The sequence below is a fragment of the Stegodyphus dumicola genome, chromosome 1 (genome assembly GCF_044657685.1).
Source record: "Stegodyphus dumicola isolate Sdum_Otavi_A_Nest chromosome 1, ASM4465768v1".
NCBI lineage: Eukaryota > Metazoa > Arthropoda > Arachnida > Araneae > Eresidae > Stegodyphus > Stegodyphus dumicola.
The window spans coordinates 242,836,415-242,855,453 of record NC_140768.1 but is presented as its reverse complement, the minus strand read 5'-3'; the positions used below and the strand labels follow the sequence as shown (position 1 = coordinate 242,855,453).

Here is a 19,039-nt window from a genome sequence, read left to right as displayed (position 1 = left end):
AATGCTCAATGTAACATACAGCAGTGGTCTCAAACTCAAATTATATGCAGGCCACATGCATGATCAAAAACAATTAATGGGCCTGAATATTTTTTAACAAAATGAAAAATTGTACTAATAAAATTAAAAAATATTTTTAATAAATTTTAAATTTATTTTATTTAATGTATATTAAAACATACATAAATAGAAGTAATAATATCGCAAAAGAAAAAAATTCAAATTTGTATTTACAGGAATACAAATTTGTTTTTAATGGGAATGAAACTAATATAGACTCAAATAACTAAAATCTTGAAATTTCTGGGACACCATATTTGCAACAAGTACATAGTTGAAATGTCTTTGTGAGCCACATAAAATTGCTTCAAAGGCCATAAGCAGCCCACAGGCTACATATTTGAGATCGCTGGCATGCAGTATAGTTTATTATTTATTTTATTTAATATTTTGATGTGTATAATTTATCAATTGAAATTTGCTGTATTTTATATGCTGCATGAATATCATGTTAAGTGTAGTTGTTAGCATTTATCCATGGTTTTGCTATACTACAATGCATTTTTTAATGTAATTATCTATGGTTACTTGGCGCTAATGTATTTTGTTGCTCAATTCAGTATCTTTTTACTTAAGAACTGTATGTATATATATATGTGTAAGATATAACAAAATACGATAGCTGCTTTAAAAAAAATAATTGCATATAAAGAAAGAGTATGATGAGAGAGTGTTGGTTCAAAACAGAAGCCCTGTTTTTACCTCTTTTTTTTGTTCCTTTTTTTGCCCTCCTCATACCAGAAGATATAACCTATGAAGGCTCCCACCTTATAATTTTTTCATATAATTATTGATATACATATATAAATAGAGTGTGTTAATTTTGAGATCGCCAATTCTTTTTTTAAAGCAGCTATCATATTTTGTTCTGTCTTATGTATATATATGTATGTGTGTGTGTATATATATTTTTTGTAGGAGACAATTCAAAAAATGCTTAAATAAATACCTTTGCATGCATGTTTACATGTGCGAGATGAAGCAAATTTAGATTGTGAAATATTGTATTTCATAGATGTTGATCCATAATTAAACAGCAACTTAGCAGTCAAAGATTTTTTTTTTTTTTTTTTTTTTTTTTTTTTTTTTTTTTTTTACTTTTTTCTATTGCAAGCAGATTGACACACTACTCGTATCTTTTCAAGAACATTTACATCTTGGATAGCTTTGCGGTGGGAAAAAAAGAGAAACAGCGGATAGCAGTCTATCTCGGCCGAAATGAAGAAAATGGACGTCTTGCATTCAAGATGAAATCTTAAATTTAGAATGAGTTAGTTTCAGTTCTCAGTACATTTGATTGGATAATTATTAATGCTCTAAAAATTATAATAGGCTGTGATAGTTCCATTTATGTCACCAGCATTATGTAAGAGTCATGTGGCATGGATAAGTCTGGAAATGATGCAGTGCAAAATAAGGTATTACTCTTTTTACAATAGGGAGAGGAAATACCCAAATTAAAGTTCAGCATAAAAGAGCTATTTCTAGTTTAAATTATAAATTTTTATTCATATCTTTTTATTTTTCTTGCATATTTTTATAATGTTGTTGTAGATTCAGATAAATGATGTATTAATGTTGATAGCATAGATGTTGAGGTGTTGATCCATAGTGAAAAGCAAGCTTGTCAGCCGAGGCAGATTAAATATTAATTTTTATTTCAATAAGCATTTTGTGATCACAAACAAATTGGTGCACTAATAGGGCCTTTTCAAGAACGTTTACATTTATGATATTGTTGTAATAGGAAAAAGAAGCATCCACTTAGTCTGAATAGAAGCAAAGTGAGCAGTTATCCAGTATGGAGCTTATTAAGGGAAAGGTTTTTGTTCTCAAAGTTTTGAGTTCCAAATTAGCTGTGCCGTCATCATTATATAGAAGTAATATGATAGGATTAATCTAGAAATGAAATGCAGTCCAAAAGAGTTATTGTTATTTTTAGAAGAGAAAGATGGAAAGTACCCAAATTGAAATAGGAGATTAAGGGGTTGTTGCTAATTATAATTTTGATATGCATACTTTTTATCTTACATGTATAATCCAGGTAAGAAAAATCTAAAATTCAGTGGAAAAGATGCATAAATTTTTCTAGTATGCATAAGAAAGTTATTTTACATTTGCTATAGGTGGATGTAGCATGTAATGCATATCATCAAGAAGGTGAAGATGAAGATGATGAAGACAGTGAAGATGTTCTTGAAATTGATGATGGGGTTTCACCAAAAGAAGTTGGTCACAACATTTACATTTTGTGCCACCAGCTTGCTCAGCATAATAAAGAATTAGCAGCTATGTTGAAACCTAATCTTGCTGATCCTGAATCTAAGATGAATCAAGCCTTGCAATATTATGCTAGCCATACTGCTCAAATTGAAGTAAGTAATTTTCTGTTGGTAGAATTCATTTTTGTTGTTTCTCTGCTTTGAAATCAGTTAATCATGCAGATACTTTCTTTAAAATTAAAGAGTGTAACAGCAATGTAACTTAAAATTTTATTAAAATTTTATTTTTTAAAGATGGTTATACAAAAATGCAGTTTTTTTGGTTTAACAGCATTGTTAAATATTTAAATGTAAACCACAGCTTCTCAGTTTTAGTTAGAAATTCTGAACTTGATGTTCTTCCCTTATAAAACTTGAGGGAGAGCAATATTTGGTACCTAAGATTTTGCTAAAAAATTATTTATGCAACACAATTGTACAAAAAAATATGTTGTTATTTAAAAAATATATTTTCAACTTTCAGTAACTTGAAGTAAAGTAGTGAGAAATCCACAGAAGTATTATTATTATTTTTTAGAGCCAAGGGCAAAAACGACATTTGGGCCATTAAATACATATTATTATCAAAACTTTTTGACATTATTCCAGAAGGTCAAATTTTCATTTGGCAGCTACCTATTATAATAATATAGTAATTTAATTACACTTAAAAGTCTTGTTTAAAACTTTAATTGTATTTTTGGCAATTTTTCTGTCATATCCAAACATATGTTCTCTGGATTATTTAGTGGCAGATAAGTTTGTCTAAAGAAGAGCTTTATACAAGTAATGATCTTTTGAATTACATTTTTCCAAGCTATTTTCTACTGAATAAGAATTTTTATTCACATGCAGTATGAAAAAGTAGTCAGTTTGCAAAGAAGAATACCTGGTTTAAAAAAAAAAAAAAAAAAAGGGTTATCTAGCTTATTCATAAATTATTTTATATATTTACATGATGTGTTCCATAATTTTTCTGATTAATACTGTAGTTCAAGACCAATGGCATCATTTTTAAATGCCCCTTCACATATGTATTACATAAAATTTTCTCTCCATTAGAAATGAATTTTCAAAGCACAACATTTCTAAGAAAGTTTCAGTAGTAGAAGTAGCATCTGAAGTAGCTGTATCAAAAAATAAGAATAGTGAATAAATAACATGTATTATTGCAAATTACATCTGTATCTTGAATAAATTTACATTAATGGCAATTTGGCCCATTCATATGCTTTGTGCCAGAATTTCCAGGATGACTTCAATCATAATTGGCAGAATGTGCGTTGATGTAACAGTAAAAAAAAAACTCTGTTTTGAGTGCAAATAAAGCAGAATAGTCATATTTGACTTATTTCTAATAGTTCCCCCCCCCTCCAACTAGGTAAAACATTCTTAGGTTTTACTGCCTAGTTGGCATGTATATATTAAGCTTATTGTAGATCTAAAGTAAATAAAACTTCTGCTCATCATGTTAGTGGAAGATCTAGAGAAATAAAAGGTTTGTTAATTGTTTTTGATAGCATGATAATGAGCAACATTGCATAGCTTCAATCAGAACTGCAAATGAGAGATTTTCATATTTCTTGAAAACTGTTGTTTCTGAATAATAAAATATGTTTCCAATATGAGCCATTAAGAAAGGTCCCGAATTTGATTTAAAAGAGCATAGATTACCCTTCAGCCATAAGAGTATTCCTGCCTAGTCTCATATCAAGATAATGTCTGTAATTTTCTTTGCTTTTTTAAAATGTCTTTATAATTTTTCGGGCATTTTGAAGGCTATTGTTAGACATTTTGAAGGCTTTTAAAGCTGTTATGAACAAATAGTCACAGGATTTGCATGCTCTATTTTTAACAAAACACTTTTTTACTCTTGCATGAGTATTGGTTAAGAATGCCCATGATTTTTTGGTCTCTGAGAAAACTGGTTTCTTTCTATGTTCTATTCATTGTTTTTATGTCTCTAGATTATTTCTTATTGAACAAATTAAAATTGAAACTGAAAGAAACTTCTTTTGGTAAGTATATTTTTGCTTAAATATAAGGTATTTCATATTGAATGCGACAAAAAGAATAGCATAGTACAAATTCTGTGATTGACTTAGCTGAAATAAATTAATTCTGAAACTACAATTGTATACTAATTAATGTTCGTGAAAAATGCAGCACCATGAAGGAATTGTCAGAAATGAATGAAATTTATTCCACATATTACTGATACTGGTTCAAATAACTGATCAAATTTACAAAACCCTATCCCTCCAAAAAAAAAAAATCTGAAGGCTTTCAGATTTTACATTATGCTCAAAGGGGCTTTTTTTAACACTTTGTGTGTTACTTTATTTATAAAATATCATGTTATTTGCACTTAAACTATAAAATTCAATTCAGCAGCAATATTGCAAAGTAATTTTAAAATCAGCATATCTTTAGAATTTTCTATACACAGTCTTGCACGCTGGAGATTTAAAAAAAAAAAAAAAAAATCCCCCCATGCAGTGTTGCCATTGTTCGCTTTGAAATCATTGAGTTTGTAATCAAAAATTCGTTAAAGTGTTACAAAATATGAAATTGATAATAAAAACAAGTTTCAAATTCAAAATTAGGGCTTCCAGAAGCCCATATTCAGCGAAAGAATGTGTTATTCAAAATTTGATGTCACTAGGTACCATTGTTTTCACAATGCGAAAAACATACATACATTTATGCAGATTCTTCATTATTTAATTTCTTTAAATATAACACAGGGCGATAATATTTGGTGACAACAATTTGTAAGTGATACGCTATTTTTTAGTGATTCAATGCAAAATGCCAAAATGAAATTAATGGTCCTTCTGGGCAAATTGCCCCTTTGAACTAAAAAAAAATTTGCAAATCAGTACTTTGTGTGTCTGCCATGCTGAGCGATGAGAGCCTGTATGCATCGTAGCATTGAATCATACAGGTTCTAAATATAATCCTGCGGAATGACATTCAATATGGCTTCGACATGACACAAGTTAAGTCTTAGTGTGTGCTTCACTAGTAGCTGTATGAGCGAGTTGCCGATCAATGAAATATTAAACATGTTCAATGGGTGACTTATTGGGGACATAAGCAGGGCATGGAAGAAGCAAAACTTGTTGTGTCCTAAAGAAAGTTTGTTCAGTCTGAGAAACATGCATACAGGCATCAAATAATGGATGAAGCAGTTTCAGGACATAAGTTGCTGGTGTGAGAAAAGAAATCCACAACGAACAGCAGCCATTTGGAAAAAATCTATGAAATGTTTTTACAAAGTTCCACTAAATCAATGCATCATGCAAGTTCTGAACTCGATGTGTTTCATGTAACAGTATGGTGTGTGCTACAAAATGTCTACAATTCTAGCCATGCAACTTTCAGGTAGTGCAGGGCCTTCCGATAAACCATAGCATAAAGCTTTCTTTGAGAATTTGCAAGGTAAATTGGAAGTAGATGGTTTGGCGAACAGATTTGTGTTTACAAATGAAGCCACTTTTTAAATTTCTGGCAAAGTTAATTGCCTCTATTTACAATTTTGGGGCATAGAAAATTCACGTGGTGTAATGGAACAGGAGCATGATTCTCCAAAGGTGAACATTGTCTGCAACATTTCCAACAGTTGTGTTTTTGGTCCCTTTTTCCATTGTGAAAAAATTGATTAGCATGCATGTACCAAGATATGCTATCAGAATATTTGTTCTCTCATCCCTCAGGTGGTGGAAGTGGTTTCCAACTTCATTCTGCAGCAGTACAGTGCTCCACCACATTGGCATAAAAACATACTCCAGCACCTTAATGATAGTCTACCTATCACTGGATTGACCATGGGCCAAACGATATGCGATTGCTTTTTTGCCACCAAGATCAACAGAGCTAACACTTTGTGATTTTTTTCATATGGTGTTTTTATTAAAGACAAAGAGTTTGTACAGTCATTTCCCCAGGACTTACAGCAACTGAAAAGCAGTGGATAACTGAAGTGCTCGAATAGTTAACGAAGGGTATTCTTTTACAAGTATGGCAGGAACGGGAATATTGCATAGATATTTGCTGTCTCCGGAGGGGCACACGTAGAACATCTATAGAAACTTGGATAACTATTGTTTCACTGTAAATTTGAATTATCAAAATTAAGTAATCACAGCATTCACAGGTATGCTTTCTTTTTGCCCCATTCAATATGAAACACCCTGTATTTATATATAGCTTCAAAAAATATAAACGCTATAAGGAATATAGGAAGTGTACTTCTCATTATATAAATTTGTTTCAACAGAATTTATATATTTACAAAAAATATTTACATGAGGATTTTTTCACATGTGTGCCATCATTGTCCAGATATTTTTTAAACGTATCCCATGTGGAGCACAGAGACACCTCTGCCTGGTGGTGTAATATAATGTGTCTGGATAAAAGTTTGTTGTGCTTTTCTCAGTAGATGGCATCAATAGCAAATAACTCAGAAAACATAGATCACAGCCACACCATTAAATGCTTGTTGGAAAGGTGATTCTTCGAGCATTACTGTGAGTGTATAAATATCGAATGGAGAAAAGTAAGGGGAAATTTCTCTGTATTTTGCAGTATTATCATTATGACAAAGGAAAGAATGCTGTCAAGGCTTGTGAAAAATTTTTTGCTGTGTATGGTGAAGCTTCCATAACAAAAATCTTATGCACAGAAATGGTTCATTTGCTTTTGTTCTGGTAATTTAAATGTAAAAGTTGAGTCATGCTCTGGTCCTCCAATTACTGAAAAAGCTGATGAAATTCTTGTAAAAGTCCAAGATAAACACATCAGCAGTGTGAACATTGGTATGGAGCTGGGCATTGATCACAAACTTGTTTTGAACCATTTAAACAGAGCTGGCTACAAAAAAAAAAAAAAAGCTCCATGTCTGGGTTCCACATGAGTTAAGCATGGGGAAACATGTTAGACCGAATTAACATTTGCGATGCACTGCTGAAACACAATGAACTCGAGCTATTTCTCAAACGTGTCATAACCATGAATGAGAAATGGATTATGTATGACAATCGTGAGCATAAAAGATCATAGATAAGGATGGAGAGTCATCACAAGCTGTTACGAAGCCAGGATTGATGCCAAATAAGATGCTGCTATGTATGTGATTGGACTGGAAAGGAATGTCCTCTATGAGCTACTTCCAGTTGCTCAGATGATTAATTCTCAACTCTGTTGTGAACAACTAGAGATTATTCAGGCAACTGAAAGAAAATGGCTTGAATTAAATAATAAGAAAAGTATTGTCTGTCATCATGACAATACCTGACCACACACTTCATTGATGACTCGTCAAAAATTGTGCAAGCTTGGTTGTGAAGTTATGATGCACCCACCATATAGTCCAGACATAGCATCATCAGATTATCACTTCTTTCATTTCTTCAGAACTCTCTCAATGGAATTAAGCCTGTGAAAACTACTTGATTCAGGTTTTAACCAAAAACTACAGAAGTTCTTCACCAATGGCATCATGGCTCTACCTGAAAGATAGCGAAACATTGTCAATAATAATGGAGCATATTTGGTTTAAATAATTCTTATTTCACACTGTAAGAAAACCAGTTGAATTTTACTCCAAAAGTGCATGAACTTTTTCCCAGACCCAATATATAACAACTTTAAATCTTTCATATGCATTGCTGATAGTATGTGATTTTTGTTGCATAAAAACTTTCTTTGAATATTGCTCACAACCAAAAATTGTATGTTGTGAAGCCAAATGAGCTGGCTATTACAGGCAATCTCTTCCAGGTCCTCTCTATTGAAATTTTTCAGTAATATGGACTGCCCTGTATTATATTTCAGTAAGATGCTTATATACTTTGCAGAGTGTGGAGGAGCACTGGTTAGGTTTGCTAGATTGTCTAGTACATAGGTTTTCATCATGTTACCTACTTTCCGAAAAATGTGATATTCATTTTTACTAGTACTGCACACTAAACTTATTGCATTATGCACTTAACATGGATTAAATTCATATCATTACAGCAAAGTTTCCTCCACTAAGAATTTTTTCTTCTTATACTGTTAATATGCACTAAGCAGTTTCATGATTTTCTGATATACAGTCAAAAGTCGTTAATCCGGACTCGTCGGGACTTCGGCGATTCCGGATTATCGATTTTTCCGGATTATAGATCATCAGTTTAAATCTGGTAAGATGACATGCAGAAATTACAAAATTAAAAATATGAAACCGTAATTTATGAAATAAAGAACAATTATGATCTAAAGGGTATCAAAATTCACAAAAAAAAGCTTAATATTTATTTGTTTACTTTATTAAACATTTCTTTCAATGTAAGTTGTTTAAGTTGCTTCTTTTCATATGATAATACTTTCTCTTTAATTCTATTAAACAGACATAATTTCTTGTTTAGTTACAAAGTTCCGCTGTTCAAGTCCTATAATTGCTTTAAATCATATCAAAGACGGAGTACATCGACATGAAATACTACATTTAGTAAGAAATTATAAGCCAAATGAAATAAAAACATCTGCCGTGAAGATAAGGATAGTGCTGACAGATCAACTTCCAATTCATTACGCGTCACGGCGTTCCCCCCCCCTCCCCCCGCCGCAGAGCAGCTTGAAATTGATAAACAGATTTCGGATTTCGAAAAATACTTTCGCTTTGTAAATCCTTTACACATTAGTAAATATATATCGGAAATTCTATTTGACATAATCGAAAGTTCAAGCTTACTTTTATAAAATTGCTCTAACAATCTGCAAAAAATAATAAGCCGGATCCAATTCGAAGATTAAGGAACAACGCAATCTGCAACATTAACTGAATTAGATAATTTTAGCTTACCTTTTACCGTCCGTTATACATTAAACGTGCATGCGCACACATATATTTGCAGCCATAAAGGTCTTACGCACACGCGTAATCGCCTATGCGCGTGCATCAAAGCGACGCATGCGCAGAAAGTTTGTAGCTTTGAGGTACGGATTATAGATCATTCCGGATTATGGGTGTCCGAATTAACGACTTTTGACTGTACTATTTTTCTTAGACATTCTTATATCAATTAAAGAGAACTATCTCATCTATGTTGTAATTTAGTTATTGTCACGTAGTTAACAAAGTTCAACTTCTTTTCCTCAACATGCAATAACAAAACCCATCAGTTGTATTATTATTGTTTTAAATTGCTTTATTTTATTTCTTAACTCCTAGAATGCTGTTCTATTTTTATTCTCAAATGTTGTTTAATAAAAAAGAAATTGGATGTGGAAACAATACAACTTCCTTGTACAGCCTATTAAATTATACACATTTTTTGTTGCACTTCATTTAAACTTATTTCCTCAAATTGTTCTAATTCAATTATGTGATCACTCAAGACAAGTTTAAAATGATTTCAAAAATTATAAATTTCAATTTAAATAATCCTGGTCAGCATAGTCGTATGGGAGTCAAATTTCTAATTTTATTTTTTCATAGTGAGTATAAAACCATCCCAAATGTAAGTATAGGAACCAGGAGACTGCATTAAAAGTTATATTTTGTTGTTTGTCCAAATTTTTTTTTTTTAATTTAACATTGCTGAAACATGAATATTTTCTTCATTTAAAACATGTCTGTAATTTGAAGTGTATGGCTACGACCAATGATTGCGAAAGTGAACTTTGTATATGGTATGAACTTTTAGCGAGGTAAATGGGGTGACTTTTGCCAATTGCTCTAAAAAATTGAGGTACACATCTAGATGTTATAGCAATCCCATATAGAAAATTTCAGCGTTCTATGCCTGATTGTTTTGGAGTTACGTGAGATGTATACCTATGCTCTTACAGACGTCATGAAAAAATCCATTTTAAATTCATCTTACAATCTATTTTGGAAAAGGGAAGTCCTGTATTTTGTCATTGCATGCAGACATTGTGGAGAAGGAAAAAAAAAAAAAGTCAAAATAGTTTCAGGAATGATCAAAATGGATATTTCTGTTGAAATGTTATACCCAAAATTTTTTATTTCCTTTACTTGGTACAAGAAAATAAAAATGCCTCTTTACTTATGTGTTGCCAAAATGTACATGTTAAACTTTTATATCATTTTAATTCTTTATGCCTTGTGCTAATTACAACTGAAGCGAAGTGTCATTACTAAAAGTATTTCTCCTTCTTCTGTTGAATTTAGATTGTTCGTCATGATCGCACAATGGAGCAAATTGTCTTCCCTGTCCCTCAGATTTGTGAATTTTTAACCAGAGAATCAAAGATGGAGGTTTATTATAAAGCTGAAAGGGATGAACAAGGAAGCAAAGTGCGTTAAGTAACTGAAAAATTCAGATCTTTAGCTCTCATATGTTATTGTTTGATATGTATATTAAATTACTTATTGAATTAAGTTGCTCTAAAAGAATTAAAAGACATTGATGACAATTTCTGCATTTAAATATGTAAAAATTATGCCTATCTGAAATTGTGTAAAAATCAATGAGTATTAATTCAGAAGTCAAACAACAAAAATCAGCGTTAATTTACAAAATTTTCACAGCTGTGAAAATTTTGTAAATTAACGCTGATTTTTGTTGTTTGACTTCTGAATTAGTATTTATTCGGCGTGTTATTGTGTCTTAATCAATGAGTATGTTTGTGTAATTGTCTTTTTCTCAATTCTTAGGTATCTGATTTCTTTGAAAGAACAGATGATTTATTTAATGAAATGAAATGGCAAAAGAAACTTAGAGGTGCATTTTAAATATATTTATTTTTAGTTTTTGGTTTTTATTTAGAAATTTATTACAGTTTCTAAGCAGTTGTTTATGAATATATCATATCTTATGTGTATGGGATGTTTAAAAAAGAATTAAAACTTTATTTGCTTGGAAAATGATTATTTCTTGCTGTATAGAAACATTCTGATGGGCGAAGAAAATTTAAATTTTCTTATGTGCAATTGCATTGGATGTTAAGTTTTAACATTCTTTATTTCTGACTTAAATGCATAAGATATCAATCTGTTCTACTTGTCACCTGTAGCTCATTAGATCTAATCTTTTTTTTTTTTTTTTTTTTTTTTTTCCTTTAAGACATTATGTATCTGATGACCATATTCATCAAGTTACAAAAATTTCGGTAGCACATCACTGCAATATATATCCTATTAGTAATTATGCATCTAGAATGTGTGTAGCATAAAATTGACTATCACTTTGATGATGTGTATTGATTTAGGTTAAGTACATACTTAAGATATCTCATATCACAAAAATTCATCAATTCCTTGTGATTTAATATATGACTTGTTTTTGAATTGCATGAATTTTAATGTTGTGTGCAAATAAAAGTTGCTGTATCTTTTTCAACCCTTTAAAGGCCACCAGTGTATACCATATAAGGAAAGTTTCTCAAATTTTTAACCTAAAAAATGCTAATTTTTCTTCATCAGAAACTGTAATCTTGAGTTTCTTTTTGATTCTAATTGGCAACACTACCCTATGAATGCTCAATATTTTGCAGTTATGACATTAATATACCTCGTTCAAAGTTTTCATGTTTGAAGATTCATAAATTCTATTGGAGGGGAGGAAAAAATTCAAAATCTTCAAATATATGATGTACACTTCCTAAACCTTATATATTTACTCTATTTCAATCAAAATTGGTAATTAAAAGATTATTTATAGGATTTTAATATCAGTATATACAATATATGAGTGCCCATACTGAGGGTACCTTGCGAATAGATAGCAGCACCAGCCTTCTCTTTCTGTACTCAAATATATAACTAATTTTTCAACTGAGTCCTAGTCTTCATTTTTCAGCTTGAGTTACATTTTGTTGTAACATTATGCTAGGTCAGTTACAGCATGATACGTTTTATGCAAGCAGTGTGATATTTGCTAAACTTTTCGATAAAAAAACAGTATTGAATTTAAATCACTTTAAAAGCTTTTTACATATATTTTACTCATTTATATTCAACTGGGTGGCATCATCAAATTGCCTAAAAACATAAATTTTGTTTCTAAAATTTTAAATTTCTAAAGAAATTTTAGTGCTTTTTAACTACAGATTTACGTAGGCACCCATTCCTATAGACACACGTCAAAAATACCCAAAAATTTGCAGCTACATGGAAAAGAAATGTCTTACAGGCGGATATAAATATACACCAGCCTTCAAAATTCAGGATTTCACTCTAGATTTTTTTCTAAGTCTCAATTTTTTGTTCTTAGGGTCCATATGTTACAATTCATGCAAAATTGTATGATATTTTAAATTCTTTTACATATTGCCCCTGAAAGGGTTAAATACCCCTTACAAGTCATACTTTCATATTGCATTGATTATTATTGTTATAGTTTTTTGTTGTTGTTTCCCTTTTCTATTAAAAGTTATTTGATGAAGTTTCAAAATTGAAGAAGATTTAACCCTAAATATGTGGTTTTAGAGAAAAAAAAAAAAAAAAACATTTTAAGGAACATTTGAGGAGATTTTTGTGAAAAGAATAAATGATCGTTTCTTGTACGTAATTGATACCGAAAAAGAGAAAGATTTTTATTTTGTCAATTTAAATTACATATTTCTTTTCTATAATATTGATTTTTTTGCTTTTTGAAAGAAAGGACCACATTTCAGTATCTCTCTCAAAAATATGTGAATTTTTCTATAAAAGCAGTATTAGTGGTAATTTTGGCTTTTGCCTAATTTAAAATTACATATTGATATGCTTATGTTTCATACATTTTGTGCTAAGGGATGCCTTTAAAACCCAGAAATCTGTTCACTACTCATTCACCATGATTTGGACTAATGAGGACGTACAACTTGGCAACTGGAAAGTCTGGTATTCTGTTAGTTCAAGGTTTAGGTTATTCAGCAGATTAGGCAAAACATTCCAGCCACTTCCAGTTAGTTACTCTTGGTCTTTCAAATGATATAAGGTTTTACACTATCTTAAGAAATCAAATGACTTACCATGAGCACTCTTTATTGACTTTGTTCTTGGCCTGTTGCAGTTAATAACAGTGCAGTTTGACTCTGAAGCTAGTACTGTTAGGAGCTTTTGTAGAGTATTCATTGTTGGACAAACCAACAACATCAATAACAAAGAACTGAAATTTAATTAACATAGCAAAGTTTGCTTTTCCTTAGCTTTCTAGTTTAATCCAGCTGATTATTTTTTAATTTTTGCAGGCAGTTATTATTATTGATATCTTATCAGAATAGAAGTTTAAATTTTTGTTTATGTATAAAAGAATTTCTAATTCTGGAGCTGTAGCAGGTTCTACAAAATGAAAACATAATTGATACTTGCCTTTTTATAACAGCCTTGGTGCAATTCAGACTTAAAAAAATGCAATTTCAAATTAGTCAAAACAGTAAATTTATTTTGACATAAATTTTGAATGCTGCAGGAGGGAAAATTTTCCTATTAAATAGAGTTTGTAAAGAAATGTGGAGAGATGATATAGCAGAAGTTTTACATTGAAATGATAATGCCCAATCAGCAGTCAGCTAATGGACAGTGAAATCTGTTGTATGGTTTTAAATCCAGAAATATTGCAATTCATAGTGAAAAAAGTTGAGAATAAAAAAATTTCAATTGTCAGTTAATTAGAAATTGTCAATATGGCAATTATATTGTAACTGACCAAAAACTTATGTCTATCTATATAAAATTAAAGAGAAAGTAAAGAAAATGAAGTAGTTTAAACAACTACATTGAAAGAAATGTTTACAAAAATAAAGTAAACATTGAGTTTTTGGTAATTTTTGTTATTCTGCTAAGTTTATTAATGCTTCATTAGTTCAGATTTTTAATTGTGTGATTTCGAAATACTATCTTACTAGAGTTTAACTAATGATCTAAAATCCAGAAATTTCCAAAATGTGGAATCGCCAAAGTGTGAGCAATTTCGGATCTCTGACTTTGTATTAATAGTGTAAAAGGAGTTGCATAGCTAAAATAGCTATGAAAAGAATAAATTTATGCAAAAGTTTGGTTCAGCATGCAAAATGACAGCCCTATATTCAGTGCAGGATTTACGTATAAGCTACACAAGCTATAGCTTAGAGCCTCCACTTTCTTGGAGGCCCCAGAAAAAGTAAAATATAGTATAAAAGATATATAAAGGTCCAATTATCTCAAATAGCTTAAGGCCTTATCAAGTCTAAATCTGGCTGTGCTTATAATAATGGTGCACTTATTACGTATTTTTATTAGATTCAAAGTACCATGAAGTGAAGAAAGAAGTGCATCAAGTTTAAATGTCTTTATCCTGGTTCACATCAGATTTATTTGCAACTGTATTAATTTTAATTTCCCATTCCTTTCATTCAATTATTATATTAATTAAGAGCCTAATTGTTGATTAAAATTATTTATAAAAATAAGGCATGATTAATTAGTTTTTTAAGTGTATCATTTATTTATTTATCTAATTGTAAGGCATAGCTTCTGGGTCAGTACTGAAATCATGAAATTTATACAGAGGGTGTTTACACATTTTTAGAATATAAAATGCAGTGAGTATTTTTCTAAATGTTGAGTCTGATAAGCTTTCTTCTGGATTATAAGTTTGCATTGTGGTTTTGTGATAGAAGGGCTTTTCATAAAATTTCTGGTGTTTTTTTATTTCCATTTCTTTCCCAGTCCTCTACTGGAAGAACATTCATAGTGAGTTTGTGCTTAGAAAGAGCTCAAGAAACTAGAAGCATAATAGTCCATAGGTGAAATGTCAGGGAACTTTGCAGGAATACTTCTTAAATGTATATATGTAGTACTTGTATCGTTTTTAATTTTTCAAGGAATGCAATGGTATTTTATGAATTATGACTTATTTCTTTATCTTGATGAAATTTCACTGTTTGAACATCATTGGGATTTAAAAAAATGGAATTTCTTTTATAAATATTTAATGTAAACCTTTCTCTTGGTAATAAGCCTACCAGCAGCCAAGTGTTAAAATTGCTAAACTATAGTAGTTCAGTCCAGGATTTAAATCCTAACAAACAGACTTACTGTTTGACCATTTTTATGGTTTTTCCCATGTGTAACATGTATTTGAGCCAGTTTCCCTTAGAAAGACCTTCACAAAGGCATTCCTTCCCTTAGGCAGATAGCCTAAGGTTCTTTCTGTGCCATAATCAAATAAACCAAACCTTCTCGTAATGGCAAGTTGAGTTGATTTTAACATTTTTTTCAGCTCTTCTTATTTTTAATTTCCTATTTTGAGAGAATCTTGTGACAATCATAAGCTCCTTGCTGAAACTCTATTTGTACCGATGAAAGCAGATTTGCACATTTTTTTTTTTTTTTTAAATAAATATACCTTCTTTTGTGGCAGTCATTTAGGTAAATCCATGCTGCATCAAGGGTCACAATGTGTTTTCATTTATCTCCCACTAAGTAGTTTTCATACAGAGTTTTACAAATTATTTTGTATTGAGCCACATGCCATAGCAAAAGCTGGCAAATATTATTTTGTTTAGGTTTTCTAAGTTGTAAATCTTGGTTTATTATCTTATTTACTGTTGTTACAATTGTATATAAAGACTTTGCAGCTGATCTTTATGTCATCAGATTTTCTCTTCTGACCAACAATCTAACTTTAGAAACATTTTAAATGGTACGGACCTTTATTTGTTTGAAGTCTTCTTTCTATGTAGAAGTAATGAATGATGGTTTTTCCCTTTCAATTAATAATGTTGCTTATTTGCACCATGCATTTCATAACAGTTTTGAATTTATAGAATGGATATATTTCTCTTTGGAAAGTGCAGTAACATATCCTTCAGTTCAATGCTTCTTTACATGCAGCATTTTGAAAGAAGAATAAATATAAAATTATATTTTTCATTTCCAATAATAAATTGTTGCCAGAAATTTTTATTCCAAAACATTTACTATTTAAATTTTTATTGAAATCATTTTAAAAAGTGTGTAAGCATTTGCTAATTGTAGTTTTTTTCCTCTTCTGCCACAGTATCCAAGAACCACTTTGCAGTAAAGCATGTTTTTTTAATCATGATATTTTTCATTGTTTTTGGCTACAGTTGTATATTTTAGTTTTTCAGTTTCCTTATTATGCTGTACTTAGCTCTCTATTATGCAAAAGTTCTTATACTTAATACATGAACAAACATATAATACTTAAGCTAAAATGATTGCTGTTTCATTTCTCTACATGTATGTGATTATCAAAATGAGGGTGAGGCAATGAAGAAGTATTGAAATTAAAATGTGAAATTTATTTTTTGGGAAATGGGAGAAGTGAAGAAGCGTATAAATCAGAAGTGGCTTAACTTCGTGTAGTTGGAGTTGCGTGTTAGAATTAAATTTCAAGAGCTGTTACTAGATATTTATATGATTTTTAAAGTAGTAAATAAATAATTTTTGGTTCAGTATACACATAAATGATTTATTCTTGTAATCAAGGGATGCCTTTTTTGTTTACATATTGTCAGACTTTTCTGCAATATATAGAACTGTTTTTTTGACAGAAGAACAAGTATTTTCCTCTTATAACACTCAGCTGATTTCAGTGAAAGTAGGTTTAAATAGCAAGAATACGTAGTGCTCTTTACAGTAATAGAAATTGTATTTATTCTAGTGCGAAATAGCATGTTAATTTGTAAAATTGAACTAAAAGGGTTTTTTTTTTTTTTTTTTTTTTTTTTATTATTATTCTTAGCTTGACTATTTTTTAGGAGAGGGGAAATATAGTTTTTGGGTATAGTGCTTTGGATTCAAATGCAGAAATTATTTTAAATAAACAACCAACTTACCAGAGTTTTTGCATGAAAAAATATTGTATTGTTCATACATACAACTAATGTAAGGATCAATATAGAGAGATTACACCAAAAATCATCATTAATTCATTTGCATACCAAATGGATAATCAATTGTGTTTTGTTTTTTCAAAATTGTAATTATGGATTTTCATATTTTTGTTCAGTATGCTTCAAGATTTATCATTCCTGCAGTTCTGTCGCCTCTGTACCTCTATTTCATGCAGTGTTCTCTTCCTTCAAGTTTCAGTTTTCAAAATATTTTTAATAGTGTTGTCAAATGTGATATATGTTCTATACAAATCTCTGTTAATATTGCAAATATTTATTAATCAGTATAACAATAATCTTTCTTTGCCAGGACAACCTCTTCTTTACTGGGTAAGCCGTCACATGTCCATGTGGAGCACCATAGCCTTTAATTTAGCAGTGCTAGTCAACATCATAGTTGCTATTTTTTATCCATTTCCTGATTTCACAGGTAAAATTTTTACATATTTATTACTTAAGTAAATGCTTGATAAAGATTTTGTTATTATGTATATGCCAACATGTCAAAATTTTAATAGTAATAAAATTAGCAGTTACATTGAAATTTCATTAACATGTTGGGACTGAATTTTTATTATTTTATGGGTATATAATATAATATTTTTATGTATTTTTATAAGATTGTTACATAAAGCAGCTATAAAAAATGTTGGAATTTAAAGATACTTTAGAATGTGCTTTAAACTAATTAGGCGTTGAACGCAATTTTTTTTTTTTTTTTTTTTTTTTTATGTTCTATACATGTTGCTCATGAAGGAAGACAATTGGCCTATTTGTCACTGGATATTAGGTCGAGTTGAAGAAGTTATACCCAGATTGGATAAAAGAGTTAGAATAGTTAGTGTACACACAGCAAAGGGTCTCTTTAAAAGGCCTGTCACAAAATTAAGTATTTTGCCCATACCAGACAACTATCAGATATAAAATTTCCATATTATGAATGGACATTATTACATTATTCATTTAGTGCAAGTGTAATATTTTTATGTGTGACATTTTTATTTTTTTTATGTTATATGCTACTGAATTTAATTGTAATTGAAATAATTTGTGTTAAATTGCATTTCATTGTGTATTGCATATGTATGTGTAAACTTGAATTGATTGTAAAACTTTTATAGCATTATTGAAACTTGTTTCAATGGGGGCCGGAATGTTCAGTTTAATATAGCGCCCTCTAGGATCAGCGCCCGCTTGTGAGAGAAGCCAAATTTAGTCGAGTTGGTTGTTGAAGAATGTACGCAGCGGACCTATGGTGCGTCCGCTCGTTCCACTTTGTCTGTGCTAATGGAGCACTTAACTTGTAACTTTGTACATTATGTAAATAATTAAATATTTGTGTGGCCTAACTTAGTTTTATTTTGGAACCAGCGCCATTATCTCTCGTAACTCATCGCATTTTATATCAGACACTATCGTTACCACATCTGCGAAACTATATTTTCATGAGCAAAAAACCTAATATTCTCAATAAGAAGTTTGTATTTTCTATTAAGAATTATATACTATTTTACCGGATGCTACATCAAAATACGCCATATTGCATTAGTTATGGAATAATGTTTTCAGGATGTTAGTCTTTTGGCATTTTTGAGTTGTAGATCCAGATATGGCAAAAGATTCAACACCCATATTCTAATAGCTCTATACGAAAATCACTATTTTTGGCTACTGGAAACATGCAGCTTTTTTTTAACATTCATTTAATGAAGATGCAAGTCATATCTCTCATATGGTAAAATGATGCATCAACATGTGAAGCCTCTTTAAATTGTCAATGATTTTTGCCCATTTATTTCTGATTTGTTCATTTGTTCCCGAGTTCAGTCTAATATACACCAGGAATTCCTTATACTTTGTCTATTCCTTGTCTTATT

General features: G+C 30.5%; 1 protein-coding gene across 12 annotated transcripts in view; it reads left to right on the top strand.

Moving 5' to 3' along the window:
- Positions 1-19,039, top strand: part of Itpr (Inositol 1,4,5,-trisphosphate receptor) — a 277,133-nt gene that overhangs the window by 192,698 nt on the left and 65,396 nt on the right. For all 12 annotated transcript variants that reach the window (XM_085827003.1, XM_085826988.1, XM_085826993.1 and 9 more), the window contains 4 exons: positions 2,187-2,435; positions 10,507-10,632; positions 10,993-11,059; positions 17,473-17,592. In XM_085827003.1, the coding sequence (XP_085683129.1) occupies positions 2,187-2,435; positions 10,507-10,632; positions 10,993-11,059; positions 17,473-17,592 (562 nt within the window). The remainder of the gene's footprint in view (positions 1-2,186; positions 2,436-10,506; positions 10,633-10,992; positions 11,060-17,472; positions 17,593-19,039) is intronic.